The sequence below is a fragment of the Cydia splendana genome, chromosome 9 (genome assembly GCF_910591565.1).
Source record: "Cydia splendana chromosome 9, ilCydSple1.2, whole genome shotgun sequence".
Lineage (NCBI taxonomy): Eukaryota > Metazoa > Arthropoda > Insecta > Lepidoptera > Tortricidae > Cydia > Cydia splendana.
The window spans coordinates 1318882-1341845 of NC_085968.1; the positions used below are offsets into that span (position 1 = coordinate 1318882).

General features: G+C 37.8%; 1 protein-coding gene across 1 annotated transcript in view; it reads left to right on the forward strand.

Annotated features, from left to right (window-relative positions):
• The window catches only part of LOC134793402 (cadherin-23), a 47169-nt gene that overhangs the window by 18205 nt on the left and 6000 nt on the right, over positions 1-22964 (forward strand). The window contains exons 4-16 of the mRNA XM_063764977.1: positions 10439-10587; positions 11178-11306; positions 15022-15240; positions 15586-15798; positions 16056-16880; positions 17101-17296; positions 17438-17738; positions 18145-19027; positions 19289-19474; positions 20296-20470; positions 20851-20961; positions 21259-21479; positions 22205-22331. Coding sequence (XP_063621047.1) covers positions 10439-10587; positions 11178-11306; positions 15022-15240; positions 15586-15798; positions 16056-16880; positions 17101-17296; positions 17438-17738; positions 18145-19027; positions 19289-19474; positions 20296-20470; positions 20851-20961; positions 21259-21479; positions 22205-22331 — 3735 coding nt within the window. The remainder of the gene's footprint in view (positions 1-10438; positions 10588-11177; positions 11307-15021; positions 15241-15585; positions 15799-16055; positions 16881-17100; positions 17297-17437; positions 17739-18144; positions 19028-19288; positions 19475-20295; positions 20471-20850; positions 20962-21258; positions 21480-22204; positions 22332-22964) is intronic.

Sequence of the window (22964 nt, forward strand, 5' to 3'; positions counted from 1 at the left end):
TTTTTTTGGAAGAGCTTTCGAATTCTTTTGAAATTCATTTGAAGATGTTTAGAAGTTGTAAAATGAGGCTGTGGGATCTGTACCACGCCATCTGCAGCGGCCGGCTCCAACCAGGTTAGCGGCCAGCTTCCCGGGGAAAGGCGAGTACGCCCCCCGCTGCTGCAGTTCCAGCAGCAGTTTTTGAGGTCGGTCTGTTGCATAACTTTTGAGTGGCATCCGCCACCCACTACAAATTTAAAATGGTTAATTATAATTTAATTTTATTCAGTTTGAAGTTTTGAAAGTTCTGGTGCATAAAACTTAGGTATTTCGAAATTTAGTTTTAGTTTTTAATTAATGGGTGTAAACCCTTATAACTAGAACCTGTGAGGCGACCCTGCTTTGCCACTGAGCTTTTGCAACAACATTTGGTTAATAAAGTTTGTTAGATATAAATTTGTTTAATTGTCTCTCCTGCTAGCTTTCCTACAGCAAGGTTTCCATTTAGTTTATTTTAATTTATTTTGATTTAATTTTATTTTGTTAACATGGCTGTTTCCATTTTCCACAAGCCGGAGCTTTTCATTTATTTATATTTTACCCCCTTTCTAAACAGCCGTGTTACACTATGGGGGCAGTCACCATCAGCCCCGATGACGTAAGTTGTGCCATTCGCACGGCCCAGAACTGGAAAAGTCCTGGGCCGGATGGATTGCACAACTTCTGGCTAAAATGGTTCCGATGCTCACACTCCTGCTTGGCAGCACAATTTCAACAAGCCCTCGAGCTTGGTTCTCCCCCACCTTCCTTAACAACTGGTGTCACCTTCCTGCTCTATAAGTCCGGTAGTACCACGGAAGCGAAGAACTACAGACCCATCACATGCTTGCCTACACTCTACAAGCTCCTTACATCCATTTTGAGAGCAAAAATCAACGCGCACATTGTCGCAAACAATATTTTGGCCTCTGCTCAAAATGGATGTAGGGTTGGGTCCCGTGGTACTAAAGAGCTCCTCCTCATAGACATGACCATCTGCCAACAAATCCGGCGGAACAGGGGGGCCCTCTCAGCAGCCTGGATTGACTACAAGAAGGCCTATGATTCGGTGCCTCACTCATGGCTGGAGAGGGTCTTAGAGCTGTATAAAGTTGATACAGCTTTAAGAGCCTTTCTAAGCGCGTGTATGAGGCAATGGACCACAGTCCTTCGTCAACCAGGAGGCGGGGATGAGAGCCCTGGCCCGCAGGATTTTATAAGGATTGAGCGAGGAATATTTCAGGGTGATAGTCTGAGTCCTCTGTGGTTCTGCCTAGCTCTGAATCCTCTCAGTACCTTGCTGAAGGATTTAGAACTAGGTTGCCGGCTTCGGAGAGGGGGTGAAGTCATTTCTCACCTTCTGTACATGGACGATCTCAAATTATTTGCACCAAATAGCCAAGACTTGGTGGAGCTACTGAAAACTACCGAAGTCTTCAGTAATGCCATCAACATGGAGTTTGGTGTCGATAAATGTGCGGTTATGCATGTACAGCGGGGGAAAGTTGTAAATTCAAGAAATTTACAACTTTCTGAGACAATGTCCTTCAGATCCATCTCTGAATCAGAAACTTATAAATACCTTGGTATGTCACAGTCGTTGGGTATTGAGGAAGAAGGTATTAGACGGTCGGTGAAGGAGCGCTTTTTCAGTCGGCTCACAAAAGTACTTGTGACGTTTATACAATAAAAGTGCAATGCGAACTACCTGCAAGTCGACATTCTGTTGTCAACTGTCATGGCGTACAGGCGGGTCGCGGAGCACACCTGACTGACCAACTGAGTTTTATTTATCACCTTGTAATACAACATAACCTAGACGTCACAATGGCGACGAGGATAAAGAACGTAAGAAAAAACAAAAAAAATCGATGTAGTTGCTAAATAACCGACAAAAAGTTATCAGTTTTAATTATTTTTTCAATATAAGGGAGGGAGACGAATGACCCAAATAGCACAGGTATGATGGACCCATTGTGGACTTAATTTATAGCTCTGAGCACATAAACATCTTTATAAGGTACACTTCTGGTATTTAAACTATATTTTGATCGAGAAAAGAACTATTTTTACGCTAATATTATTACTATAGGGCACATTTCAACGTCTTATTCAGTTTAAATACTATTTAATGCTTTTACCTTTCCAAAAAACGGGTCGGTGAACAGAAATTAAGCCAAATACAGTAAAATAAGTTATTATAAAATAGAAATAAAACTTTTATAGCGACTGTGTATTTAAGGAAGCGTGTAAAACTATAATTAAGTTATACGTATAATAAATAAACTGTCGCGCATATTGCTGTGTAGTGCTGAATATGTCTGTTCACCGGTAATTTACTACAGGTAACTAAGTATACCAACGTGGTGCTGTCTGCGTTAACGGTTGTTGAAACAATATCTGGGTGCGCTGTAGTTTATTATTAGCTCACAAATGTATCAAATTAACGACAAATGCTTAATAATAGTTCACATAATAGGGTTAACACTTTTAACCAGAAGTTATCTACCTAAATAAATAATAAGTGTACGCTTTATTTAGCGTCAGACTCAATAAAAATCAACAGATCATCTGCTATACAACATGGTGCTACTTAGCTTACGTGTGCTAGTTAGATATGCATTTAAATTATTTAACCAAATCAGCATAATATTATTAGGGTCTTGTTTCTATAATGCAAAAGGAAAAATAAGTAAACAAACTGATACTGTCGGTGAAATTTGTCGTAAAGCTTAAGCTTAATACGAGTATTCTCCAAAAATGGAATACTTTTATGGTTGTAAATGTTGTTGTGTTAATATTGCACTCACCCTCCTGGGGCCCAGCCATACAAGGAAAAAGTCTGAAATTTGCTATTGAAATTTGAATCTATAGTGTAGGATTCAGGGTTGATTTTGTTTTGTTTAAAATGGAACGAAGCAAAACAGATGCAACTCTGCTTCAATTAAACATTAGGTTGTGTCGCTAAGGAGCAAAATGTCATGGTTACGGCGACGGCGAACATTGAATCCTGAACGAAGCGAGGTATTAAAATGGAATACTGAGCGTAGTGAGGGATTCAAGTGTTAACGGCCAAAGTGAAAATAATTTTGCTACCATGTGACCCATACTGCTTTTCACATCACATAATATATGTATAAGGAAATAAAAAATAAAAATAAGTTAGATTAAAGAACCTAAAGTCTTAAGAGTTTAAACCTAAAGAGTCTTAAGAGTTTAAAGAGTTAAAGAGTGAAAAGAGTCTGAAAAGTCTAAAGAGTTAAAAGAGTAGAGTCTAAAGAGTCTAAAGAGTCTAAAGAGTCTAAAGAGTCTAAATAGTCTAAAGAGTCTAAAGCGTTTAAAGAGTCTAAATAGTCTAAAGAGTCTAAAGAGTCTAAGGAGTAAATAGTCTAAAGAGCCTAAAGAGACTAAATAGTCTAAATAGTCTAGAGTCTAAAGAGTCTAAAGAGTCTAAAGAGTCTAAATAGTCTAAAGAGTCTAAAGAGTCTAAAGAGTCTAAAGAGTCTAAAGAGTCTAAATAGTCTAAAGAGTCTAAAGCGTTTAAAGAGTCTAAATAGTCTAAAAAGTCTAAAGAGTCTAAAGAGTCTCAAGAGATTAAAGAGTAAAGAGTCTAAATAGTCTAAAAAGTAAAGTGTCTAAATAGTCTTAATAGTCTAAATAGTCTAAAGAGTCTTAAGGAGACTACAGAATCTAAGTTAGAGTCTAAAGATTGTAAGAGTTTAAATAGTCTAAAGAAGTCTAAAGGGTCTAAGAGTCTTGAGAGTCTGAAGAATCTAGAGGCGTGCATGTGTGCAGTAAACAGATTTTGTTGAAAATAATTATAATAAAAAAAACCATTTTCCGAATAAATGTAAAAAATTCTTCCACCGAACTTAGAAAGTACCTACTACAGCTGGTAGGACCGTGGGCCTTGGGAAGGTATGGCTATGCTTAATAATTCTGCTGCGCCAGCAATGATTGCGCGGTGATCGATTACATTTGGAAACTCATGAAATGCTTACCTTGTCCTCCTTAAATAAGTTCTTTATTTAATTATTTAAACGAGTTTTCAAATGCAAGTACCGCGGTTATGGTGGTGGGGCGGGGTTGCTGATGCCGACTATGGTGTATTTAAAATAACTAACTAGACATTGACACAACCTTGCCTATAAATATGAAAACTAGAAAAGTCGAGTTTCATAGGCTGAAAAGACAATGGTATTAATGTATAGTTTATGCAAGATACGAGTTCCGTATAAATAAATACCTAAGTCCGAATAAGGAAATACCATTGGAGTGAAAACTCCGCGAGTGCTGCATGGGATATCGGCCCATGTAGTGCAAATGATAAGTTCTTCAGAATTAAAAATAAATATAGCTCAGGAAAAATTCCATAAAATTGAAATTGTTAGTAATATGTGACTATAATTAACGTTAAGGAGTGAAACTCAGGTTATTGTCACAAAGACTCGTTGAACTTTAATGTATGTCTTGGGGTCCAATCCTATGTATATGTGTCTACCTGTTCTGTTTGTTACACGTTAGGTTACTTCGATAACTCCGTACAGAAACTCGGTAGTTAGAAGGTACTTACCTAACACACATGTTCCGTGCTTACTTACGGATAGTATTACAATAATGTCTTAATTGTCCGCTTTAGAATGTGCCTGAGTGTCGTGTGCCTGCTATCTGCGAGCACTCTTCCAAGTACGCACGTTTCAGAAGCTAGCGTAATGGGCATTTTTAAAGTTGCTGTCGACAAATTATAAGAATACTTTTCGCAAAAACAGAGTTTGTACGAACGATTCGTGTTTCGACTGATGCAACAAGAATTGTACTTTGGAAATTTCTAATCTAATCTATTCCTAATGATTCTAAATGTGATTTCAATGCGGAAAATTGAGCCTCCGCCGATCTAAAGGAAAATATTGAATCTAGGGGTTCAGTTACAATAAACAAGTGATTATGGGAACAAATTTGATAAAATGTTAGGAGGCAACTGAAAGAGTTTTTGGGCAAACATAACAAACAGGTAGACAGGATTGCGATAATGGCGCCGCCTTCCCCCTAAAAGATAAAATGTGCCGGCATGTGATAAATGTGCCTACAAAGGCCAATTCAAAATGCAAAGCTGCACTAGGACTAAATGAGTACCGATAAAAGTCGACGGGCCGACTAAATTAAAGTCCAAAAATAAATAAATTACCTAAAGCCAATCAACTAATTTTAGTGCCAAAAGAACACAATAGTAATTCTATAAATTTACAATCAGGTCAAAGGTCAATTTAAGGTAAATAAATAGACGCTGGGTCCGTCACAATGCCACACATTGTGTAGGTATCTAAAGTAAATGCTGAAAAAAATACAAAGTACCAATCAGTGACGATGCGTGAAACCTTGCACTCCCACTGCGCTACTTTATATATGACTTGTTCCTAATAGTGAAAACATACACATACGAACATAGTAACCAAATCCGTAAAATGGACGGCCAAGCGATGGCGTCAATATCGGACAGTTACCCAGATAGAGATGAGTTTTAATTAAGTGTAATAAAAAGGCACGTTAGTGGGAAATTTATACTGTGTACGTATAAAAACGTAAGGACCAGACGTGATCTTGATTGCACCAAATTGCAGTTTGCCTAGTTGAGGTTGAAACTAACAAAATCAAACAAACCTTGTAAATTGAGGTTGCAGATCGAGCCTCTATATTTGCAAGAGTACATATATATTATCAAAGAGTTATTTACTTAAGTCGTTGTTTAATTATCGTACAGGTACTAAGTACCAAGTATGAACTAAAACCCAAAATGGCGTAGGGTTTTATTAAAGCAACGGAATAATAATAAAGTAAATCTTCGAACAATGTAGTCGGTGAAACCGTGTTCATGGTAATGAAATTCCATTGGTTCCTTGTAAAATATACATAATTAGAGTTAAACAATATATGCCACCATCAAAATGAACATACACAGGTGCTAGTTTTGCTCTATAATAAATCTGTAAGTAATTGAACCTAAGGGAAGCAAAATGTCTATAAAAAAATTTATTAATGTGACTGTAACTGTAAAATTAAGGCTGTGTATATTGTAGTCAAGGGCTATTGTAGACTATAGTCAAGGCTAAAATCAACTTCCAATTGTAAGCAGGGATTAAAGTTGTTTTCATAACATAAATAATATCATTCATTGTATAAGTAACATTAAGTTGCTAGATTAACAGTACAGTCGATATACCATACTTGAATATAATTGAGGTCAATACTGTATTCAGCAAGTATTATAATTAAAAAACGGTAATAAAATAATGTATCTAATGCAATTTATAATAATAACGGTCAAATATGTAGGTACCTACATCATTTTACCCGAGTAATAGAAATCTATTTGTATAGATCATGGTTTGCGTAAATAACATACCAGTACACAAGTAAAACTAAATAGGTTGTGATATCTGGTATGACTTTTTACCTTACTTAACATTGGACCATTTACGTATATTATAAATTGCATTATATCTATATATTATACTATATTACCTATCAAACAGCCAAGTAAAACTGAGGAAATCAGTTGTTGCCAATAAATAATGTACATGTACGAGATGTTATTGGAAAGCGACCTGTATGTTACAATTTTATTGGAAATTAACGAAATAGGTATTAATTGTGTGAAACGTGTATATAGCTTGAACGCTAATGAAAATACCTAGAAAAGTGTAAGCATCCAAAGAAAATATGTATCAATTAAGGTTAAACTGGTAAGATATTTAAACCTCGAGTTATTATCAATTTGAATAAAAGAAAGCAGACTCGAAATTCAGAACTGAAAAAAGAAGAAGGAGAGAGATTGATATTGTAAAAGTAAAACCATAATTGTATTAAAACACTTTATTACGCTAAACAAGTACATAACAATAAGAGAATAGAATAAATGTGTACAAAGGCGAACTCATCCCTTTAAAGGATCTCTTCCAGCTGACCGCTAAGCAACTGAGAGAGATACTAGGAATAGTGTAAATATTCCAAGGTTATATTGTTAAAAAATGTTTATTGTTGAACTGTTGAGAAATGAATATATCCACACCTCGCCGAGTTTCTTCCGCCGGTTCTTCTCGGGTCTGAGGTTAACGCTGTTTTCCGAACCGGTGGTAGTATGTCGGAATTAGAATCTAAACTAACCTAGCAGTTATAAGATAAACAGATGTGAGATGACTGAACTATTGTTGCATGGCTAACGCATAAAATAAAATAAATAAATCATTATAAAAAGGAAGAGATGTGACGTTTATACAATAAAAGTGCAATGCGAACTACCTGCAAGTCGACATTCTGTTGTCAACTGTCATGGCGTACAGGCGGGTCGCGGAGCACACCTGACTGACCAACTGAGTTTTATTTATCACCTTGTAATACAACATAACCTAGACGTCACAGTACTCAACAGTCTTTTGTCAGGAGGCAACAAAGTGCGCGCCTTCAACGCCTGGGTAATGCCTCTACTCACATACTCCTTTGGCATACTAAGGTGGACTCAGACCGAGCTGGATGCCCTGGATCGGAGGGCCCGACAGCTGCTCACCACACACCGTATGTTGCACCCACGCTCGTCTGTTATGAGATTGTACATCCCACGGAAATGTGGAGGTCGCGGCTTTCTAAACGCCAAAAATCTCCACAACCGTGAGGTGTACAATCTCAGGAATTATTTCCTCAACAACGAGTGTGGGATGCATCGTGATGTGGTGGCAGCTGACAAGGGCCTCACGCCGCTCTCCTTGGCGAACGAGACTGGCGCAAACCTGTAGTACTAAGCACCGAGGACCGCAAGGCGGTATGGAAGGATAAGCAGCTACACGGGCGGTTCTACAAGGCCCTCACGGGACCCGATGTGGACCTGCTCGCGTCGGTGAACTGGTTACGATTCGGGGACCTCTTCGGAGAAACCGAGGGTTTTGCCTGTGCAATTGCGGACGAAGTGATGATGACGAACAACTATCGGAAATATATCTTGAAGGACGGTACGGTCGACATTTGTCGGGCATGCCGCCGTCCCGGAGAGTCACTCAGGCATATTATCTCCGGTTGTTCTCATCTTGCTAACGGCGAGTACTTGCACAGACATAACCTCGTAGCCAGAATTATTCACCAGCAGCTTGCCCTCCTATACGGCCTTGTGGACCGCGAAGTGCCGTACTACAAGTACTCACCTGCGCCAGTTCTCGAAAATGGTCGTGCCACTCTCTATTGGGATCGATCTATCATCACTGACAGGACTATTGTAGCCAATAAGCCTGACATCGTGCTGATAGATCGATCGCAGCGCCGGACCGTGCTCGTCGACGTCACCATCCCCCATGATGAGAATCTCGTGAAGGCCGAGAAGGACAAGTCCAGCAAGTACCTAGACTTAGCCCACGAGATAACCGCTATGTGGGATGTTGACTCGACGATCATTGTTCCTATAGTCGTGTCAGCGAACGGTCTCATAGCGAAGAGTCTCGACCAACACCTAGAGAGACTCTCGCTGGGTGGTTGGATCAAGGGTCAGATGCAGAAGGCGGTAATTTTGGACACGGCGCGTATAGTACGTCGATTCCTCACTCTGCGGCCCTGACCACCGGCAGCTTGGACCCTGCCCCGCTGCCGGCGGCACCCTAGGTTAGGTTTTTTATAATGTGTTTATATATTTTTGTTATGTTTTGTAAGTGTTTTTATATTTTACTTTTATACTCACATTGTAAAACCCTAACCTAAGACCCTAATTGAATAAAGATAATAATAATAATAATAAAAAGCTTTATTTATTCCATAAAAATAATAAGTTACAATTGAGACAATAAAAAAAAAATCATTAACATAAGATAAATATTAGTACATTTGAATGTCGCGCAGAAGTGAAATTTAAACAATAATATTATCATACAATAATTGAATTACTTAACTAATATTAATTACAAGAGTTAGGTAGGTAACTTATATTATATGGACCCCCTTCGGGTAAAAGCCTCCTCCAAAGAATTCCATTTGTCTCTATTTTTTGCCGCATTTATCCAATTTTGGCCCGCAATTGAGACTATTTCATTCTGCCACCTGTTATTTGGCCGACCTTTGCCCCTAGAGCCATGAGGTCCTGCCCATTTTGTTGCAGTTGATGTCCATCTGTCATCGCTGTATCTTGCAACTATTATAGCACCCCATTTATTGTCTGTACTACGACATAATTCAGATAAATAAAATAACTTCCAGTTTTACAATGTTAAAAGAAACAAAGTTTTTATACGCCATCACAGTTGCTGAGAACTTTATTACCAAAAAATTAGAAAGATTATGGCGGGTAGATTCACAACCTGCTGCGTGTAATTGTGTTTCGTGGTCAATTGTGTGTTATTCCAGCCGTGTATGATAGGTAATTTATTTACATCGGTTTTCGTGTATTAATAAATATCCTGAAGCCTTTCTTCAGGGTTTTTTACGTTCGCAACATACTTAGACGCTATTTATGCCTCTCCCCCCCTGATATTGACGTTGATATTTCTGGTTAAGAATTACAGATGGCACTTCAAAATGGATGCAAAAAAGTTCGACGAGAGGGCTCTCTTTGTCCCGATGTGTCGGAAGCCGGTGTTGCTCGAAGCTTTGTCCTATATGTTATACATACTACTCTTTGCTTAAATCTATCAGTCAAGGGCTCCACAGACCTTGCAATAAATCCAGGCAATTTTTGATCCATTGCCGCCTTATTGCCGCCTCGCCTATAGTGCGACATGAAATAGTAGAAATTGAATAAAATGGAACTCAAAAATGTCCACACTAAATTGTTGCCATGTGTAAGCATTTTACGTCAAAAATGTGACAGTTACGTAGAAAGTGGTGCTCTCATTTATTTTCTACTATTTTATGTCGCACTATACGATACCTAAGCAGGGGTGCGAAACTCCTGACTTCGGTCAAACTCGGCTCCGCTCGGCTCAGGATTGCTCCGAGCAATTATTAGGGTTGGCACCACTTGACTTCCTTTTGCGTGCACGACCACAGATAAGATAATCACTTGATTTTTGACAACCCTAAATAGCCGAAAGGGATAGTGCCATATATTAGAAAGGGACAGCATGATTCGACCCTGAATCGCTGTCAAACTTCGTTTTTGTAGGAAGTTTCCTTTCTGTACGGTAGTACTATTAATTATTCTGTGACCTAAGTAGGTGCAACAAAGTCAATCACTCTATAATCATTTTTGGTTAACTGCGAGTTCTAAGTTCGGGGCGAACTACTAGTTATCATAAATTTAAGAGTTGTCAGTGAAGCAATCACCATGTATTTCATTCTTTAGCCTTTTCGTTGACAGGCAGTCTACATCCCTAACCAAAGAATAAGTAACTTGAAGCTACCTCTACCGATCTTCAAAATATCAAGCTCCATCTAAAAACTTTTCTTTCAGATGAAGGTGTCGCCAACACAGATCCCAATACGGTGTCCCTCAGAAGAGTGATCCCAGTGAAAGACGTTAACGACAACCCCCCTGTGTTCCACAACAGACCGTACATCCTCAACATTAGCGAAGCGACCCCTGTAGGCAGTGAGGTTGAGGTATGCTTCTGTTAAGGCACCGTTCGAATTCTCTGCAATATTGCAGCGCGACATTGCTGTGTGCTGCATTGCTGCCGCAAATGTCAAAACTCCTGGCAGCAACATCAATAGTCTCTAATAATGAATAATCATCATCATCATCTCCTCCTAGCCGAAATCGGAGATGATTATTTTGAATTAATATTAAAGATGTCAGAAGGGGATACCAAAAATGTACATAATTATCATGGCAGGGTCGCCATGATTGTGCTGATTGTGTTAAATACGAATGAAAGTTTAGAATAAGCTTTTCAATTTCAAATTAATCTTGTCCTGCTCAAGTATTTTGAAGTAACATCTGAATTCTTTTCTATTTTCTACAATAAAGAATAATTTTTGTTACGATTTCGGAATTTCTGGGCAGGAACTACATAATATTAACGTGCACATATATCTAATTATAGCTTGATACTGGTTGATACATACTCGTAATATTCCGTGGGTATTTATGACCTAAGTATAAGTATCTAGAGGCATATAAAACTAGACATACCACCACCGTATGTTATACCACACCATCCTTTATCTCGCACCTAAACTTTGGTTTGCAGCTGAACCCAAAGATATTAGTGACAGACCGCGACGAAGGCCACAACGCCGAGATCAAGGTCACCTGTTCTACCAAAGACAGGGGCAGCGATGCTGAGGCCTGTGCTACCTTCAGAGTCGTTACTGACATGGTAAGATCTAGATAGTAGGTATATTATAAGTATACCATAAACGGGATTATTCGGGATTTTCTAAAAATCTCCGCAATTAAGCGAGCCTGATAATACACAGATGACATTTTGATCATAAGTAGGCACGTACGTATAACGGCATATTAGCATCTTACACTCTTGGTTGAAGAAATTCCTCGTTTGATTTGACACCTAATATATATACCTAAATAAGAAAGAATATCTCTATCTGTTTACACCAGATTATTAGAGATCGCGGTTTGCGGTTAAGATATTATAAATTAACTAACAATTAAAATTAATTGTGTAATTAATTAATGAAAATATAAAATTAACACTTATGAGCTAGATAATGGACTAATATATAAGCAATCATATTATTGCAATTGAGTTTAAAAACTAGAGATGCACCGGATATTCGGTTACTATCCAGTATCCGGCCTATCCGGCCATTAATTTACTATCCGGCCGGATACCGGATAGTGACCTACTATCTGGCCGGATACCGGATAGTAACATTGCTTGATTTTGGAGTAAACAAATTGGATTTAAGAAACAGACACGGTCATATTAGTCATACTTGTTTATTATTTTTAAACAATTTAAACATTCCACTGACTTGCACGCGCACTCATTTCGAACCTAGAAATGTGTCCGCGCGAACGTTCACTAGGAAACAGGTCAAACCCATGGTCTAATAAAACATGGTCTTCCATTCCCAGAGTGACACGCGATTACGTCACAATAACATTGCCACTTTATTTCAACATAACATGTTACATGGGTACATTATACCTATGGTTAATAAGATAATAAGTTAAAATATTTCTTTATAATTTTATAATTTTCATTTATATGTATTTTAGCTTAAATTTTACAATAACACGTCATTTTTAATTACTCGTTAGCAATATCTTCCGATTCACGAAAGAAATTTCAGACTTTCGGGTAATTCTGTTTATACTACTGGCAACACAGGATAGCGCTGTGGACATTTGACAATTCGGATCTAGATAACTTCATGCCCTGACCGTCATCCTTGTCGAACGCGTGTTAATTGTTATTTCCTTCTCGCTCAGGGTCAGCAGTCGCAGTGTTTTCCAAACTTTTCACGTCGTAAGCTTGGTAATTAATGTGTAACTGTGAATTAGTTTTTTAAACGTTTGTCTTGTATAGATAAATAAAGTTTAATTTAATACATTAGATTTGTTTTATTTTACTATGTTTCTACATAAATAACTTAAAATTAATGCCGTTAAAATAATTTTCACCATTGGTTAAAATTCTCCCACATTTCAAAGTTTGAGAACCTGTAAACAGCATGATGACGTAGGCGCGTGTCAGTTAGGTCATACGCGAATCTCGGAATGGAGTACCAGGCGGAGTAAGGTAAATGTACGCTCCACCGAACGCTCCGTATCCGTCCGTATCACCGAATTTCTTCTATTGTAGGCTATGAGTCGATTACTTACAGCTGATATTTAGTTGCGTATTTTTTTTCCACAAGTTAAATACTTATCCTTTCCACTATGCCTCAGAGTCGATCATTATGTGCCGCAGTTTGGACGTGGCAACTGATCGTAACGCACCGTCGCAGCCGATTGGCACTTTGTATGGGCAACCTTAAAGAATTCGGTAAGAAGTTGCGTATATTTCTTAAGGTCATAAAACCTTTTAAATTTATTTCTGTGTTTCAAAGTATGGTTTTACAGTGTGATTACTTAATTAGTTTGTGTATTTTAGTAAATTTAATGATTTTAGTGCAGTCATGTTATCAGAATTTAAGCTTGATGTGAGTTCGATGATGAGTACAGCAACAATTTGATTGGAAGGTATTATCGAACAGCGTCCGGAATCATGAAAAGCGTATGTTTTTGAAATTATTTTTCTTTTGGTTGATTACGAACTATTTAGATTAACTACCTAATTTCACAAATAAATTGATGTGTTTGTAATTTTATGAGCAATTGCCGAACAACAATAACCTATATAGATTATTATAAAACTGCGTTTGAAATGTTCATGTTTTATGACTTTTTGGCATCAAAATAAGGTTTTTGGTAAGACTATTATCAAACAATAATTTTAGATATTTTACGTCAGTATTAGCAATAACTTTATACATGTACGGTTTTGTAATGGATTCAAGTATTAAATTTAATGATAGATTCGTAGTTATACCATATTTATTACGATTTAAATACTATTTTCAAAATCTGTTCGCGAAATAGGTTCCACATATTTTCCATGTTTCGTTCACCGAACGGTCGTTCGGTGAATGGTACCCATGGTATCTGCTACCGAATTCATGTTTGCGTTGGCCATGTTTCTATTCGGCGTTCATTAGAATATCATCCTTATTACGGTAACGGCTAGGTCGATATTTATATGTTTATTTCTTGTGACCGTTATTTAAATGCCAGCGCTTCTCAAACTTTTGACTTACTTATTGGACGCCTGATAATAGTCTCGGAATATGGACAGAAAAACTCAATAAGATAATAACAATAATAAAGCAAGGCACCCAAGGTTAAGTTTTTTATAATGTGTTTATATGTATTTTTATTGTTTTGTAAGTGTTTTTATATTCATATTATAAAAACCCTAGCCTAAGAAGGATGATGAATAAAGAGATAATAAAGCAATAATATTTTATATATCATAAATTTAATACCTACCTACAAGTATGGATTAGTGTAAACCTAATAATAAACAAAATTTTGTATTATAACTGACGAGTTGCATGACATGACAGTGCCTCCAAGTAGCTTAACGACAGGCTTAATTAAAAAAAAACATTTAAAAAGATTTTTTCACTAAAAAAGACACGTCACGCTTACCATCTTTGTAAAGCTAAAAACGAAGTTTTAAGTTAAAATTTAATAGCGAACTACTAAAGTTTGAGCACCACTCAACACCATATTTTCATACAATTATTTCCTAGTTCGGTAATGCGGCCTCCCTATTCGGTATAATGTGTAAATCACGTTTCTTAGTTCGGTAAATGGTACAAATCAAGGAAACCGAAAAAAATACTTTAAAAATGTTTTTAACATACGTCCAATCATTTCAGTAATTTATAGGTATGTTTAAATGAGGACAAATTTATCTACGTTTATATTTTAGTATTGGACATATTCGTATGAAAATACCAGAACTAATTAAAAAAAGAAACGTACGTCCAGGTCTTAAGCGTTCGGTGAAGCGTACTTTTACCTTATATTATTATACCATGGTCAAACCTGCAGAATGCGCACCTGAAAAACCGAAATGTAGGTATAGTTCCGCTGGCCGAATATTCGGCGGCCTGACCATCGGCCGAATATCCGGTATCCGGCCAAACAACTATCCGTTGCATCTCTATTAAAAACTATCTGTTGGGTGAAACTTTGATGAATTCCAATTAAAAACTAATATCTATAATGTTGTTCAGAATGAGTCACCGTGACTGACGCGTGATGACTTTGCCTCTGACTTACTTTACATCATTGAAACTTAATTAAAACACATCATTTATAATTTAGTTAAGTATAAGTGAAATCATATTTGTAATCCGACGTTTATCAAGGGTTTTCAACCTTTCAAATCGCAACACTTTAACAGTTTAAAATAAACTATTTTAAAAGTCAACGACACGCAATAAATATTACCCATCAATTTTACTACCCAATTATATTACCCTTTAATCATATTTATTATCCATTGAACTTTCCAGATTTCTCCAAACGAATTCCAAGCACGACTGTTCATTCAACGACCGCTAGACTACGAGAGCCGCTCAGCCTACGTGTTGAGTTTAGAAGCAGCCGATGCCTCTGACAAGCCTTTACGCAGTTTTGCCAGTGTAGCAGTTGCTGTAAGGGACGTACAGGACCAACCACCAATATTGATCAATGCGCCATATTCGGCTACAGTGCCAGAAAACACTCCACCGGTAAGACGATATTAACTTCTAAATGTTGCATTATCGAGTGTAGAAGTAGAAATATGACGGGGCAATGAGAGGTCGGCCTGTTTAGTTCAGAAATGACTGATGTAAGATACTAGGTTTTACTTTCTTCTATTTGCAACTTTATTTACCACTGAGATGGAAACTATGGCTTATGATGAGAGCTCAGTCTTCTAAGACATATTTTCTACGTAATGGCATGATTATTTATACAGGCTCAGCCGAGTTTGAGGACGTTTAACTTAATGTTTTTTAACTCCTAGTTTAAACTATGCGAGCTCGTCTTCAAAGAGAAATAATTGAATAACAACGGAATTTAATATTTTCCAGAACACCAGCATAATGGAAATAGTAGCTAAAGACGGCGATACAGCGCATCCAAGACCAGTTTTACTGACCCTCGAAGGAGACAGTGGGCAGTACTTCAAGCTGCTGCCAGAGAGGCCTATCGGACGTGCTGTGCTGGTCGCCTCTGACAATCCTATCGATAGGGAGAGCGATATCGTCATGCAAAATGGAGGAGTTTATAACTTTTTTGTTAAGGTAATTAGGTAGTAGTGGATACTGATGAAATATTTATATTCACTAAAACGGATCTTAATTAGCTTGAAGATTACCTTCGAGGTGTCGATGATGAAGAATTTTTTCGAGAATAATTTTCAGGCTTATTTATATGCGGTTAAATCCCGTTTTAGTAAAAATAATGTGCTTCGAAAATTCGTGGAAATTTAAAATTAAGATGTTGAAAAACAATGCTATTTTAGACAGCGAAAAAATGTAATAACATATTTTTTCTTCAGGCTACAGAACTGATAAACAACGAAGTGCCATCCGACTACACAGTCACGCCAATAACTATAGTAGTAACCGATGTTGATGATCATAAACCTAAATTTAATAAAGACCAATTTGATATTTCGATCCCTGAAAACATCGAAAACGGAAGTCCAATACCTGGTCTATCCATTTACGTTGAAGATAATGATATTGGACAAAATAGCAAGTATGATTTGTCTTTACGAGATGTTTTTAATTCGGAAGGAGTGTTTTCAATAAGCACAGACCATGGTGAAGGCAGAACTCCAATTAGTATAAAAGTAAAAGATTCTTCTAGACTTGATTATGATGTCAATGACGATGATAAAAGACTATTCAGCTTCGATATAGTATCATCTGTTGGTAATATAGAATTGAGTTCAGCACGAGTTAATATAAAGCTTCTTGATATGAATGATAATGCACCGATATTTGACCAAACGAGTTATAAATTTAATGTATACGAAAATGCTCCTATTGGGAGTTTGATTGGTGATGTAGCAGCTACAGATAAAGACTATGGTATTTTTGGTGAAATCGAATACTCACTCACTGGTTTTGGATCTCATTTGTTCAAAACTGATAAAGCAAAAGGCAATTTGTACGTTGGTCAATTACTGGATTACGAAAAGCAGAAGAGTTACAGCTTGACCCTTATAGCGAAGGATGGAGGTGGTAAACTCAGTACTACCAGTGTGTACATTGAGGTTCTGGACGTGAATGATAATGCTCCTATATTTGAAGTTCCTGAGTATAGTAGAACTATAAGAGATGGTGCGACTAGTTTTGAACCACAATTCGTGGTTACGGTAAGTAGTACTTTAGATACCTAATTTTGATCCACTGATACTAAAATAAAAATGAACAAAATATCCTAATGTGAAGCGTAAAAAATATAGTAGCAAAGATAACAAACAGTCAAAATTTCAGCTATTCATGCTTGATTAATAAGGTTAAGATATAAGATAAGGTTAAGGAGATATTAATAAGGTTATAGATTATATAAACAGATAAATTTTGGTTCGACAGGCTACAGATGCTGATGGTCCATCGCAAGGTGGTGGTCGAATCAAATATTCTTTGGAATCTGATAACAGCATCACCCACAAAGGCAATGTATTTGCTATCGATGAAGATACTGGTGAGATCGTGATTCTTGAAAAGGTTGAAACCATGGACACTCCTAGAGGACAATATGAACTTGTTGTGAGAGCTACTGATTATGGTAAGCTTACTTATGTAATGCTGATAATGTAATGTTAGTATGACTCGCGACAGTTGAAATACGTTTAATACAATAGTTTAGACAGTTATTATTTCTTTCTAAATATTGACGACTTACGAATAAACTGTTTTCTGGTTTAAGGTAAACCTCCTCTCCACAACGAAACCCGCGTCTACATCCGAGTAGGCGTGCCGGGCAACCAGCGCCCCACCTTCAAGGGCAACTACCACCACTACAAATACACCGTCAACCAGCAACCCGACATCAATGAGGACTTCACTTTTGAGCTCAACCCGATGAACTATAAAGCTAGTATCAAAGAAGACGCCAAGCCTGGGCAGAATGTTACGATGGTGGTGGCGAATGATCCGGATGGGTTGGACGATCTTTTGACGTATCACATTGTATCGGGATCTAAAGATAACTTCGTTATTAATGAAAAGTAAGTGTTATATTGATAGTATGTGACTTTCCATCAGAGAAGAGTCCTTATGCTTCATGTGCAATAAGGGCCTTTCTATCAGAATTTTTGTTGGAATTTCAAATAAAAAGGACCTTATTGCACTTGAAGCATAAGGACCCTTCTGTAATGAAAAACCACATATTATCTTTTTTTTGTGTTCATCTGATATCTCCCTAAAAGCATCATGTATAATTTTATTTTGGCGAATTGTAATTGAGAATTTCTTCGGCACAATGTTAAATTCGTCGTTGCAAGCTTCCCCTTAATTAAGACTGGTTTCACCTTTTATAGATCTTTTATAAATCTTGTTGTGCACCTATTTACTACTTTTGACTATATGATTTTATTCGTGTTATGGTTATTACAATATTAATCGTTGTTTCAGGACTGGTCTTATAACGGTATCAAACGATGCCAATTTAGACCGCGACATCAACGCAGACCGTTACGAAATAATAGTCTCTGCAGTTGACAGCGGTGTACCCATTCCTGAAACCGCAACCACCACAGTATTCGTCACCATCCAAGATGTCAATGATAAACCACCTAAATTCAATATTACCGAATCAACGACTTATATTTCAGAAAAAACTAAAATCGATGATGTTGTTACACAACTAGTCGCTCACGACACAGATGTTAACTCAGTTCTTAAATACAGTGTCATTGATCCAATAAAAGCTTTTTCCAAAGCTGGTGTCCATTTGAAACCTAACGCACAATATGACTATAAACACATTTTCCGTATCAATGAAGATACTGGTGAAATTATAGTCAATGGTACATTAGATTATAGTCAAGCTTCTATATTCATTTTGACTGTTAAAGTAGTCGATATAAATGCAGAGGTCGAAAAGGATAAACAATTCGATGTCGTTGAACATACCATTTATATCCAACCTTATGCTGATAAAAATCCGCAATTTACAAACCCTGGTTGGTCGACTTCACACCCTATAATTTATCATAAGATCAAAGAAGAACAACCTATAGGTAGCACTGTTTTGGTGTTGATAGCTGAAGACCCAATATCTGGACACTTAGTCTCAGGATTCAAAGTCGTTAATTCTGAAACTGGTCTGTTACAAGTGGATCCTTTAAGTGGACAAGTAGTTTTAACAAAGCATCTTGATTATGAAGAACTGACAACACCTAATTTAACATTAACTGTAAAGGCGACAAGTAATGATGGAAGTAAACATACGATGGCAAAAGTCATTATTGAAGTGATGAATTTGAATGATAATCCTCCTAAATTTGATAAAGAGGTAAGCAAAAAGATGTAACCAAACCAATTTTATCATTCATTTTAATGAGTAATTTAATTAAAGTAACTTTAGTAAGTTTAATTTTGGTTGGGATGATGATTCACTCTATCCATTTCTATTAGTACCTACGCTTACCAAAATGGTCTTCAAATTATCTCAGAAAATTTTAAAAATCGTTTTAGCGAATGGCGCACATTCCACACACTCGCTTCTAATAAAATAAGGTTGATCTTGGATGTCATCTATGAAATTTAATTACAGCTCTACAAAGTAAGCGTCCTAGAATCAATAAAGGACCAAGAGCAGATTTTAACAGTGACGGCTAATGATGCAGACGCAGTTTTGACTGAAGAAGATAAAGCTAGAGGATATTCTGATATACGCTACACGTTAAGAGGAGAAAACTCTGATCTTTTCACCATCAATAATGTCACTGGAGTTATTAAGGTAAATCATATTTAATAAATGGTTGGTTACAATTAAACTCAAACTATTGTAAGTAAGTAATAACGTTGAATTTAGAATTTCAGTTTAAAGAAATCTTTATTCTCAAAATAATTACATTAAATTCGCTTACATGAGAAATATACATATCTAGTTAGTTTTAGCGTGCAGTATTTAACGATAAGGTTATTAGTAACTTAATCTAAACATTAACAATAATATAATATCGTCTAAATATGTGGGTAATTTTTAGTTGCTAAGCAGGACAGTGTGCATTGAGTTGTTCTGGCCGGTCGTAGATAACACGTCTATTTAGAATATTTTAGAATTTAATTACTTAAACTCACATTAGAGATCATAATTGTCAGACAGTCGCAGTGCACTGAGTACTTAATGTAGTCTTTCTTCTTCCTCGCGTTATCCCGGCATTTTGCCACGGCTCATGGGAGCCTGAGGTCTGCTTGACAACTACTTAATCCCATGGTTTGACGTAAGCACTAGTTTTTAAGAAAGCGACTGCCATCTGACCTTCCAACCCAGATGATTAACTAGGCCTTATTGGGATTAGTCCGGTTTCCTCACGATGTTTTCTTTCACCGAAAAGCGACTGGTAAATATCAAATGATATTTCGTACATATGTTTCGAAAAACTCATTGGTACGAGCCGGGGTTTGAACCCGCAACCTCCGGATTGAAAGTCGCACGCTCACCGCTAGGCCACCAGCACTTCTTATGAGCAATGAGTATAATGTTAAGTGTAAAGTTCTATTGGTCCTTTGTCTTCCTGTAAGTAAAATTCTTCCTGTAATTATTCCATTTTTCAGTTGGCCCCAAACAGAACTTTAGACCGCGAACGTCAATCCGTGCTAAGGCTTGAGTTAGAAGCAGTGGACATGCCGGAAGGAGGCGCTGAAAGACTGAAAACTACTGCCACTATACTCATCGATGTTCTGGATGTGGACGATAATGCGCCTTCGTTCGAGAAAGCTGTGTACACTGGTAAAGATTTCTATTGCATAATTACCTACTTCACTAACGAAAACATTAGTAGATTATTTCTGGATGGATATTTTGGTCCCACAACAATTTTTTTTTTAACAAAAAGAACATTTAATAGGTACAATGTAGGTACTGAACAAAACTGAACTTTGATCTTCTACAAATAAAGTTAAGGAAGATCTTCTAAGACCATTATTATGTACCAGCACGGGATTTGATACACTCTTATATCACAAAATAAATAAAAGTATTTTACATGCTTCGTGTTTCCACCTTGCGTGCTATGATCACAACTTTTTGAAGCAAATTGTTACAGAATGCCATCTTTCGGAATGTTTGCTTCTTCACCAATGACCATATTTCTTACTATGCCTTTACAGCGGTGGTTCCAGAAAACGTGCCAGTTGGCATCAGCGTCATTAATATTACTGCCAGCGATCCCGACGAGGGGCTAGGAGGGGAAGTTAAATACGAACTGTTAGAGGCTAATGGTAAGTCATAAGTTAATAATATAATAAGGACATATTTCTTATCATCTTCCTAACGCCTCGGTATTTTTTTACGACTTACTTGGGGAGCCTGGGGTCCGCTTAGCAACATAATCCCTAGAATTGGTACAGACACCTAGTTATTACGAGAGCGACTGCCATCTGACCTCCCAACACACATATTGAGATTAGTCCGGCTTTCTCAGGATGTTGGTGACCACTCCATCAAAAATCGATTTGTAAACATGAAAAGTGATTTTAAATGTAGAAGGTCTGACTATTGAAGATTTCTTTTCACAGGTTTATTCACAATCGACGTGAACACCGGCGAGATCAAATCCCGCCGCGACCTGACCGGACGCGGCCGCACGGATCCGTACCGCCTGCTCATCGGAGCCACGGACGGCGGCGGACATAATGCCGATACGTCATTGTCGCTCTACATCGGGGACGTCTCCGCCAACGACGGTGTGCCGCATTTCATCCGGCCCGCGCCGGGGGAACAGCTTAGCGTGAGCGAGGTGAGAGATATATCATCTCATCCATATGTCTACCAATAGTCAGTTAAGTGTGCTATAACTTGATGTTACTGACCCGGATCCGTAAATTCTCCTAATCGGAAAACCGCAGGACATACCATCCGAAGGCCGCTGCTGAACTAGACATAGGGTCAGTTGTACCAAAGCGTTCGTTAAATATTTTTGTATGGGAAGTTTCATAGTTCACTGCTGACAAACGTTGTTCAGTCCGCCAACTGTGGTTGGTGCAACTGGCCCTAATAAAATGATCGTTCTGCTCTTATTCGAGGGTTCCTTATAATCTTTGATCAGCGTCGGTCCACTTTATTGGTGGCGTATGGCTTTGACCTCCAGTTTATGTTCAGATTACCAATAAAAAACCTTTCTGCCATCAGATTTAATTCTCTGAGATTCACTTTTACTTTAATCTTGCAGGGGAACCCTGGTTCATTTCATTGCCTATGAGAAGATACTGACATGATGTTTTAGGAATAATTTTCTCTTTTCCTACTGAAGTTTTCTCGACGGGTTCAGTATGGGGTTTTCAAAAAAGGAGTGTACAAATATTTAAATAATCGGCAACGCGCATGTAACGTAACACCTCTGGAGTTACAGGGGTCTACAGGCTACAGTGACTGCTTACCATCAGGCGCGCCGTACGCTTGTATGCCACATGTCGTATAAAAATGAATGAGAATTTTCACTGAGCATTGTTTTCTTTTTTGCAGAACGCAACAATAGGCTCACCAGTGTTCCAAGCAGTGGCAAGTGACCCTGATGACCCCACGCAACCGTCAGGGCGATTACTCTACTCTATACAACAGACGAATGCCGACGCTAAGGCTTTTGCTATAGGTGAGTAACTCTCTATATACAAACCGACTACTCTATCCAACAGTCTAATATCGACACTAAAGCTTTTATCATCGGTGAGCAAATCTCCAGAACAGAAGATACTAGGTAGTTACTAACCAATGTAGTATATATCTACCTAAGAGGCAGCGACCCAAACAAATCCACGCAGCCGTCAGGTTGGTTGCTCTACTTTATTCTTCTTCTTCGTTACACTCTTGACAGAGTGGTCGTGGTCATTATGTAGACTTTTGAGCGACTTGTTTAACGACACGTCGCCATTCCTTTCGTAGAGCTGCTTTCCGTGAGCATACGCTTACTGTGGTCGACACACTGGCTTTGATTTGGTCGGTCCATCTCATTGGCGATCTTCCTCCAGCCCTGTCACCTCCCACTCTTCCTTGCACAACTAGGCGTTCTATGGATGTTCCATCTCGCCGAGACACGTGTCCAAAGATGTTGAGGATCCGAGTTTTGACCGTAGAAAGCAACCGGTCTTTAATGCCAAGCTCCTCAAGACTTGATGAATACTTCATATTATAACAGTTAAACACTAACGTAAAAACTTATGTAATCAGGGAGTAACTCTCCAGGCAGACCACGATGGCAACCAAGACTTTCTTTAACTTTCAAAAT